Consider the following 10587-nt stretch of genomic DNA (forward strand, 5'->3'; position numbering starts at 1 on the left):
TCCTTATTTAAACAAAGGTGCCTGGCATATTGTGAGACAATGAGTTGTGACAGTTACTTAAAGTTAAAGACTGAGTCGCCCAACTGCTTCCATCACTGTCAAATAGCTCGTTCTCATTGGTATATCTTACAATCACTTTAACACCTATCTGCTCATTCACAAAATCGAAATTTGTTGGAAGTCTGGGAACACCCTGTACACGTCACAAATAGTTTATATCAAAACTTAAATCGTGCTCTAAATAACACACGTTAAAAGTCACCATCTCGATATATTTATATATTGTGGCAATTGCAAGTGTCACGTCTCTGTCGGATTGCTTCCGCTACGATCACGATCACAACGATATTTTATTAGCTGATGGTACGTTACCTGCCTAAAAACTGCTTCCCAATTACAGGCCAGACAAACATCTAAATATCTGTAGGCAGAGACATTTGCAGGATTGAGAGAACTTAGACAAGCATTCACAATGATATTATATAAAGACCCTAGATACCAAAATGACCCTAGATAGCTCCTATCATAATGGTCTTTACTTTGACGTTCGTTGAGTTGTCAATATCGACTTGCGTTAGAGTCCTCCTAATTGACAGACGGACTGCATTTAGGAGATCTAATAAATTGTTATCTTCAGTTTAATCTTCATCAAATAAGTTACGTTTCGCTTTGGCACGTTATGATAGCACTTTAGCTCAGCTTGGTCTTATTTATTAATAATCTTTTCAACTCCTCGAGCAATTCCTAGATCTAGCACGACTCCTCGAGGCAGTTTGGAAGTTGGAACACCTTGTAGGTACGTCTGCTTATAGCTGGTTGATTCGTGACTAAAAGATAACTTAGGTCCAGGTGGTCTATAAACGTGATCGATATTTTGCTGCAGAAATTTATGCAAAGTTGCGAGTTCCGGGTAACAGGTAACGTTTTTGTATCCCACAAGCCGGATGAAAAGCGAGAGTCAAGGATTTACCGTTTCTGTAGCATAGTGCCTACCAGTACCTGGTGAGGTTGTTCTACTCAATTCGTGAGTTGGTAGGTTCACCTTGTACCGGCTATATTGTATTGTACAACCTTTGTAAGGAATCCGCTGGATCACTTGACATTGGTCTACAGAATTGCAATTTTATACAGAAATAAAGCGTGTCCCATGATCTGTTCAAAAGAGGCCTGTCCTAAGATTCTAAAGAACAAGCTAGAAAATACTCCTTTATCATATAATACGGTACGTATGGTTAATATTCTGATTTAGAGTTGAGCGATTTTAGATCCCATGCTAACTTTCGACATTCATGTATGTTTTACCCTTCAGCTTTTACTATTCAGTGCAATACTCACTGCTTAATATTGTTACCTGACCATTTCTATCTGACTAAAAAAGTAATTAAGTTTGACTCATTTCTACACAGCGTGGCTATCTTTCTGCATGGCATTTAAATTGCTGAGAAGCCTGGTTTATTTCAGCTAGATAAATTTTATTACCAGTTTAAAAAACGTTTAGTTAAGACGTACGTTTTTTCTGTACCAGGTGTAGTGGTGGGTATAATGTATGCTAATAATTCAGCAGAGATTGGAGCGGTTTGTTGTCACGCTGAACGCTATGTGGTAAATTTATTTACACCTCATCTAAAGTTACTTTTGTGAACATCTGTGGGGCGGCCGAGATATGTATGTACATGAATGGATCTCAGATTAGTGAGTAGAGGTCGTCGGCATTTTGTTAACAAAATTGCAAATAAAATTTTTGCGGACTTTGACCATTAATTACGCGAACATCTCTTTTAATCCATCTCAGGCACCATAAAAACATACAATTGACCACAGGACACAGAGCATACCAAACGGCACATAATGAAATATGATATTGCATTATTAAACCAGTTAGCTGTCAACCGTGTATTTTATAAAGTGAAGGAACTTTTGCACACACAGTTCGATTTCATCTAAGCTTTGTATTAAATTCAACCCGACAATTTTATCTTTTTATTTTTCTCGCTAGGACTTTATAGTTTAAACACTTTGTTAATTAATTGTTGAACAGCTGGTAATACAGTTGTGAAGCAGCTTGGATGAATACTCATTCTTAGAATTGAGCCAAGATGATCGTGTGATAATATTAGCAGTACTAATGAAATTCAACACAGTCATTGTGTGACTTACAGCTTTACTGCTGCCCACGCCCCACCATACTCGAAAGTCGAAAGTCGAAACACAAGTCACAACCGCTAGACTTATGAACGTCTTTGCTTTTTACTCCTTTAGATTAATATGTACATTTGCCGAAATTAATCCGGGATAGTAATAAAAGTTATCAGCCGTGCTGTGATTTGATTTGATACTCATTTTAAATCTTGCAACCTTCGATTATTCACATAATTTGTCGTATGATCGCGATGAGTCTAGACTTGATATTGTGATCATGTATGCTCCATTTATGGAAATCAACAGAAGAATTGATTGTCTGTCGACTTGGTTTCAGTTACAATTTATAAAATAGAGTTTTGCATTTTATATAACCCCTTGGAATAAGGATACTTGGAAGTTGGAATTAATCGTTATATTAAGCCAAAATCTGGATTTTCTCTCGTCTGTAGATTTAATCAAGGATATGTATTTTACACAAGTTTATCTTAGACTGTACTCTGGACACTGGGTCTGGAGTTGCTATAACTCTTACCAGGGGCTGGGCTCCATGATAATATGTTTTTACACAACTGCTCTTAATATATTTTCAAGTATCAATTTAGTAGTTGGAAATCTTTATTTGAAGCAATGAACAAACCCAACCATTGTGATCTAATAGTTAAAGCCCCGATTATTCCAAGTTAAGAAAGTTGAATTATGACGAATACGAGTGGATTGATGACGGGGATGGATCTAGTGTTTTCACCACTTCAAGTTGCTTCTCTGGGTACCTTTTGCTTCATCATGACATTCTTCGGGTTGCTAGGAAACGGGACAGTCCTTTACTCCTCGATAAGATACAATGCAATAAGACTGGATAGAGTATCTTTGATATTTGTCCAGAACTTGGCTGTTGCTGATATGCTGTACACCATTTGTGTTATCCTGCCCCAACTCATTACCTATATTGCGGGTAAATGGGTTCTAGGAAAGGCATATTGCATCGTGATGGCGCAAGTAGGGATAGTCCCTGTTTCTGCCAACAGCATCACTGTGCTGGCCATTACTGGCTACCGGTTAAAAGTCCTCATGAATCCATTTGCTCAAACATCACCAAAGTTAGCCAAACTTAGCATTATTGTCATTTGGACAATAGCTGTGATTCCGGCCAATATCTTCCTTGCTTACCGATCAAAATCAGAGTTTCACGAAGAAAATGGAAGATGCTTGGCAGACATCTACGACAATGATTTGGCAAGGATACCTGTCATGATGTGTGTAGGGTTAATCGTACTCTTACCTCTTTTTGCTATCACCGTTTTCAACATAATTCTATCCTGCATTGCCATTAGCCATTCCAATAGGAGGGTAGAAGAACGGGCTAATTATAGAGCCCTCATAATGGTTTGCTCCCTATCCGGTCTATTTATCGTTAGCTGGACCCCTTACGTCATTTTCACTTTCCTGAAGATGAAGAGTCCCTCCGTCCCTCCGGCATTAGATCTCCTGGCATTCCATTGTATCTTCCTCAACTCATTCGGAAACCCCATCCTCTACACTATGACGAACAGGAGGTTTGGAGCGTATGTAAAAGGTGTTCTTCTGAGCATGATATGCAGTAACAAGAGAGAACAGCCGGAGTCAGCCAGAAGTTCAGCAATGGATACGACAAAGTCCACCAGACAAAGTGCGCCAGCAAGCTCATAAAGTTATCATCATTTCCATGAGATGACAGGAAGGACACAAAACTCGAATGTTTTATTTTTATGAACACACTGTGTCAATATGTTGAAAGGTGTTCTCAGTAATCTGTGTTTAGTTCCGCTTTAATGTAACAAATAAAAGTTTTATTTGTACTTTTCACAATAATATAAGTGCTACAGTATGTACTACATGTATACACTATACATGGTGCAAATCGAATGCAACCTATCGATACGTTCAGTAAATTATGCTCTACTGATTTTTCCGAGATAAATTGAGATGGAAACTTTCTTTTGTGACACTAGCGACCCTATAGATCATAATCCTTCCTAATTTTTCCATCACTATTGCATAGGTGGTCCCATACATAGGTAAAATTACCATAGCAATGGCAAAAATATAGGTTTATTACCTCTATTATTATTCAGAAAATTCTTTTAATCGGCTGTATCTTCGGTTGTGACGGATATTTGTTGATGCTATAAAAACTGACTACCAAAGAATACTATTAGCTTCGTCTCTGTGACCACGGGCTTCCTAGTCTTATTATAATATGCTATATTAAATAAATTAATTGTATCCAGTTGTGTGTCCATTTTATGGATGATAATTTTGAACAGCTGTCATTTTTAATAGAATATTCAGATCATGTAATTGTGTGCTATAATTATAATTCGTTTTCCAAGATGCTCTCGTTTTCTTTGCCCTGATGGCAAAATATTATTATCCTTATTATTATAAATACTGTACTAATTAGTTATAAATATTTATATCATTTTTAACAGAGAATCTGATCAACAGTTATAATATATTATATTAACAACAATCATAATCCTTTCACAGGACATGGAAGCTTCCCTCAATGAAACTGAAGCAGCAGATGCTTCCTCGCAGACACTTCCATTTTCAATAGCTCAGCTAGTGCCCCTCACTGTATTCTGTTTCATCGTGACATTCTTCGGGTTTCTAGGAAACGGGACAGTCCTTTACTCATCTGTAAGATACAATGCAATAAGACTGGATAGAGTTTCACTCATACTAGTCCAGAACCTGGCTGTTGCTGACATTATCTATACCCTGTGTGTCATTCTTCCCCAGCTTATAACTTATGTTGCTGGACAGTGGGTTCTTGGAAACGTTTACTGCTTCATTTCTGCACAGATCAGCTTCATACCAGGCTCTGCTAATGCTCTCACTGTCTTGCTCATCACCAGTTATAGGCTCTGGTTGGTAACACATCCTTTCTCTAGTACTTCCAAAAACGAGGCAAGAATTGCAGTAGCCATAACATGGGTCCTTGCATCAGCTGGTACTATCATATCCCTGTCTTACAAGTCATCTTCCACCTTCAATCCACAAAATGGGAAATGTATGTCAGGAGTCTACGAGAATTTGGCTGCTCAGGCATTACTTAAGATTGCACTTGCAGTGATTGTTATGATTCCTCTGCTAGTGATTACAGTCGAGAATATTATTCTCTGTGTCATTGCAGTAAAAAGCTCCAGAAGGCACGAGAATTCAAAGGCAAACTACAAAGCTTTGTTGATGGTCTGTGCACTTTCTGGACTCTTCATCATCAGTTGGGTTCCTTACATAATATTCACTTTGATAAAAAGCAAGAATACTGACATTCCCCAGGCACTGGACTTACTGGCTTTCCACTGCATCTACATAAATTCCTTTGGCAACCCTATCCTCTACACATTGACCAACAAGAGGTTTGGACTTTATGTCAGCAGTCTTCTTTACAACATGTTCCCTTGTCTATGTGGAGTGAAGATGTCTCCTAAAGATCTGCCAGGAGTGAATCCAACGAGCAGTACCAATGCTAGATCTACAACAGAACCAAGGCCTGGGGAGCAAGTATTCGAACCTTCTGTACCACAACGCTTAACAGTGAGAGAGTAACATTGTCGAGGTTAGTAGAAATCTTCCAAACCTAGGCAGAGCTAACCCAGCCAGCTGGTAGAAGACTATATTACGACATCATTGCAGTATTATATAGAACAAGTTTGAAATGTGAAAAGTGGTTAAATCAGCAAGCATCTTCTGCTCTGTTGTAAAGACTAAATACACATAAAATGAATTAAATTATGGTTTTTGGCTACTGGCTAGTTGATTAACAATAAAGCATCAATCAAGTCGGGCATCTCTCTGGATTAACAAATTTCATCTATAAAGAGAAATACCTTCATTTACCAAACCACTAGTCAAATCGCATACATATCAGTTTTCTGCAGTTATGCTAGCAGAGTTCTTGTTTTGACCATAACATTTGTTGTCAAATATTCTTTTGACTATAATATGTTGAATTGAACTATAAGTATCCTGTATCAGCCTCTGATAATTTCATAAATTCTACTAGCCTTGCGCACTTATTTGATATTTTAACCCTTATCTTATCTGATCGTTTTTGTCATGATGCATTGTAGCTGTGATGAGCTGATACCGGGTATACTCAATATCTATATTGATTATCGGTGTGGACTGTCCTGGAATTCAAGGAATGAACTTTTGTACTGTACAATAACCCGAAGTAGATTGTTCCTCAGAATTTATGAGACTTCTTAAGAACTAAAACAAGATGGGCCGACATGGTGATCTCAATATCTTTATTGGTGTGCGCTACAGTGGAATTCAAGGAATGAACTTTTGTACTGTACAATAAACCGAAGTAGATTGTTCCTCAGAATCAATGAGGCTTCTTGAGAACAGAAACTAATACTATAAAGTCGTTTATACAATGCACTTAGGGTAGATGTACTTGGTTGCTTCGCAGTACTCTTTGTTCGATATAGGCCATAAGTTTGTAAGGTATCAAAAATTATAAATTATAAATCAATTTAACAAAATACTGTATTATTCATTGTAAAAGCAAAGGAAATTTTCCTTGAGCTTGATCAAGGAGCAATTCTCAATGGCCATTACTTGATTGGTAGCAACTAATAAACATCTCATTTGTAATTTGTATTTGTTAATTCATGAACCTTTCAGTATCTAGCACTGATCTAAGCAGAAAATGGACTCACCAATTGTTACTGATACTACCCTCATTGGCGTAGCTAGTGAAGGTACAAAATTGAGACTGGTCAATTTCACACTGGCTCAAATCGTCTTCCTTGCCATATTCTGCTTCATCATGACACTCTTTGGGTTGCTAGGAAACGGGACAGTCCTTTACTCATCTGTAAGATACAATGCAATAAGACTGGATAGAGTTTCACTCATACTAGTCCAGAACCTGGCTGTTGCTGACATTATCTATACCCTGTGTGTCATTCTTCCCCAGCTTATAACTTATGTTGCTGGACAGTGGGTTCTTGGAAACGTTTACTGCTTCATTTCTGCACAGATCAGCTTCATACCTGGCTCTGCTAATGCTCTTACTGTCTTGCTCATCACCAGTTATAGGCTCTGGCTGGTAACACATCCTTTCTCTAGTACTTCCAAAAACGAGGCAAGAATTGCAGTAGCCATAACATGGGTCCTTGCATCAGCTGGTACTATCATCTCCTTGTCTTACAAGTCATCTTCCACCTTCAATCCAAAAAATGGAAAGTGTACATCTGAAATTTATGTGATTAAGGAAGCAGAGGCAATCTTCAAGATTGCAATAGGAGTAATTATTATGATTCCTCTGTTAGTTATAACAGTAGAAAACATCATCCTTTGTGCCATTGCAGTGAAGAGTTCAAGAATGCAGGAGAACTCTAAGCCCAATTACAAAGCATTGGTCATGGTCTGTGCACTTTCTGGAATATTTATCCTCAGCTGGGTTCCTTATGTCATCTACAGCTTCATGGTAAGCACGAACCCTGACATCCCTCGAGCTGTAGAACTCCTATCTTTCCATTGCATCTACATAAACGCCTTTGCAAACCCGATTCTTTATACACTGACAAACAAACGTTTTGGAGAATATGTGAAGAATCTTCTTCTGACCATATGCTGCTTCATCTGCCGGTACGAAAAGGTTGCCAAAAGCCATTCAAGCACAAATCCAACGAGTACATCCAATGCAAGATCTGCAAGTGCAGTGGAAATTGAAAATCACCAAAGTGTCATGCCAGCAAACTTGCCAGTTGTAGAAGAAACTCTTTAAACAAACTCTGTGGATATTGTAAGGTCAGCATGTATATCTTCTTGTCACAGACAAAATACCCTGTTAATATAAAGGCCAGGTAAGTTTCAAGATTTTCCATGAAATGCACGTTAAAAATACGTGCTAGGTGTGGGCAAGGCTATTTTTTGGTGCAATAATGTTTTCATATTAGTGTTATGCTCATTGCTCAATATAATAAAGCCATGCACTACCATTTACAAATCATTATATCTGATATCAGGGACCAACTACCAATGCAATGCATGGCTCTTAATATTTTTTGATACGAAATTATTTTGTAAATAAAGAATTTTGTTTAATCATTGTTTTTCTAATTTTTGTTTCACTGAGTCAACTTATTTGCAAATAATATTGGTTATATTAGATACATTTAGCAATAACCAGCAATTTCCCAGCAATAACATTTTAATAAATATAGTAACCATTTGGCTAAATGAGTAATTGACTAAATATAAAATTTTACAAAAAAAACCCAAGTTAAAAATGTTGGTATAAATGACATAAGATATATATTTTTGTTTAAAAAGGAAGCATTAAAATAACTTTTAAAACTGCAGTACTGCCCTTTAAGACAATAAAATAAAATTTGTCGAATCTCAAATATTTAAAATGCAATGAAACAACTAAATTATTGTTATTAAACTTCACCTAACCATGTGCTTTCGCGCCACTGCGGGCGCGCTTGTTTCACAAGTCAGGCGGGCGCGCGCTACTGCTAGCGCAAGGGCTCTGGATAGATCAATTTGCAATTGTTAAACCATTAACGGATGACACTCGAACAAAATGTGTTCCAAATATTGGCCCGCGCGCGTTTTCAGTTTTAATAGATTATTACCAATTAAACACCTACGATTAAACCAAAACTTATCATACGTTGCATGACCCGCAGCGCACGAGTGCGCGGCTCCCCCTGTATCGTAGAAACTCTACTGTACTATAGTGAAGCGAAACGACAGTGGGGGTCACCACGTAATACAAACCAAAACAGCACTGGGCGCGCCGCGCAGGGCTACATTACGGCGCGGCATAACTGCATTCCACAATAAATAGCAAAGGCAAATTAAGGGGTGATGTAATGTTTAAAAGCTTATATTGTACCAACCTGATATCAGATATAGAAATAATCTTTTTTTAAACTTGTTATAAAACTATTAACTAAAAACTTATTGCTCTCTTCCTGGTATGGGCTGCGCTCAGCTTAACATTTGCATTCCGTCTGCCGCAGTCATTCCGCCAAATTTTTATTCGGGCAGATGCAGAGTGAATTACGGCTTCCATTGCATCACGTCGTGTCATTACCTGGGGACCTCAGGCTAGCCTATCATGTTCATAAACATAAAATAGAGATTCGGCGGAATGACAGGCTGAGCGCGGCCCAGTAAGTCGTGTCGTTGTGACCCCCATTCACCATTTAATTGTCGTTTGATCAGTACTAAGTATCATTTGTAGGTTTACAACCTACCAGGACGCTCGCCGAGTTGGACTCGTCGACGGTCCAATATACGGAACAGATATTTTACGAGTATCACCCGTTTAAGTGTCATCAGTGGCGAAACTAGCCATGATACAGCCGCGCAGTGGCAGGTCTACTACATATTATTCAAAATAAGCTGCCCTTATTGCTTACCGCACTGAAAAAAAACGTGTTGATGGTCATTGGAAGTTAGTGCGCGCGTGACCAGCATTCACATGATCGTTTTTAATCAATTGCAGAATACAGCTACAGCCTTGAAACAAATCACGCGTGGCATGCACGCTAATTGTAGCGCGTTGCGTTACTGTGCCGCGCCGCGCACTTAATAAGGCTTCTCTGGCTAGATCGGCGAGATGCGCTACTGTGCCGCGCCGAGCTGCCATGAATTGACATCGTCAATTAAGCACGCTAACTACCAATTGAAAAGAAGTGACGTATACGCTACATGCAAGAGCCGCGCGCTGAGTTAAATTGTAAAATCGCGCTTTTAACATTTAACGGGTGATACTCTAAATAAAATATTTGTTCCAAATATTAAAACCGTCGTTGTAGGTTTACAACCTACTGTACCAGGACGCGCGCCGAGTTTGACTCGTCGACGAGTATCACCCGTTAAGACCGTCGTCACTCGAAAGTACGCGTCTTGGTACGTTATAAACCTACAGCCTGGCTCCCTACTAGCTTGCTAGTCTATTCCTCGCGCTTCTCTTATGGTTGACCATTGTTAATGATCTGGCCCGGCGCGCGCTACTTCGTAGTTCGTGCCGTCGGGCCAAACATTTCGAGAAGAAAGCGGCGCGCGCTACTTCGAAGAAATTTAGACGAGTAACATCCGTCAACTCTTATAGCGTATGTGGTTCAGAAGCTTGAAAAGAGCGCCGCGCACACTAGGGATTGACGTGCGCGTCAGGTACCGCCTGCGCGGATGCACATCATTTTTCATTAAAATGATTCCATCATTTTGTGAACGAAGCAATGAAAAAGTACTAGTATGTAGTATTTCATGCGGTTGATAGAGACTAATCGGTGAAAATTTAGCTTTTATTTTACCTGGTGACCCCAGGCTATAATGTTCATAAACATAAAATAGAGATTCGGCGGAATGACAGGCTGAGCGCACTTTTATTTGTTATTGAAATATAGATTAAAAAATTAGGCGAATATA

The 10587-nt window shown here is 38.7% G+C and overlaps 2 protein-coding genes across 2 annotated transcripts; both read left to right on the forward strand.

Annotated features, from left to right (window-relative positions):
* Positions 1-2838: 2838 nt before the first annotated feature.
* On the forward strand, positions 2839-5733 carry LOC134817446 (type-1 angiotensin II receptor-like). Its single transcript, XM_063826619.1, has 2 exons — positions 2839-3138; positions 4669-5733. Exons 1-2 carry the CDS (start codon positions 2839-2841, stop codon positions 5731-5733), a joined length of 1365 nt encoding a protein of 454 aa, XP_063682689.1.
* A 1111-nt stretch (positions 5734-6844) lies between these two features.
* Positions 6845-7933, forward strand: LOC134817535 (tachykinin-like peptides receptor 86C). The gene has a single exon (XM_063826734.1). It carries the CDS (start codon positions 6845-6847, stop codon positions 7925-7927), a length of 1083 nt encoding a protein of 360 aa, XP_063682804.1. The 3' UTR covers positions 7928-7933.
* The last annotated feature ends 2654 nt before the right edge of the window (positions 7934-10587 follow it).

The sequence above is a fragment of the Bolinopsis microptera genome, chromosome 1 (assembly GCF_026151205.1).
Source record: "Bolinopsis microptera isolate Bmic1 chromosome 1, MBARI_Bmic_1.0, whole genome shotgun sequence".
NCBI lineage: Eukaryota > Metazoa > Ctenophora > Tentaculata > Lobata > Bolinopsidae > Bolinopsis > Bolinopsis microptera.

Coding starts and splice junctions, on each gene's coding strand:
- LOC134817535 (XM_063826734.1), top strand. CDS start 6,845: ATGGACTCACCAATTGTTACTGATACTACCCTCATTGGCGTAGCTAGT.
- LOC134817446 (XM_063826619.1), top strand. CDS start 2,839: ATGACGAATACGAGTGGATTGATGACGGGGATGGATCTAGTGTTTTCA. Junction 3,139..4,668: donor ATTGCATCGTGATGGCGCAA/GTAGGGATAGTC, acceptor ATCCTTTCACAG/GACATGGAAGCTTCCCTCAA.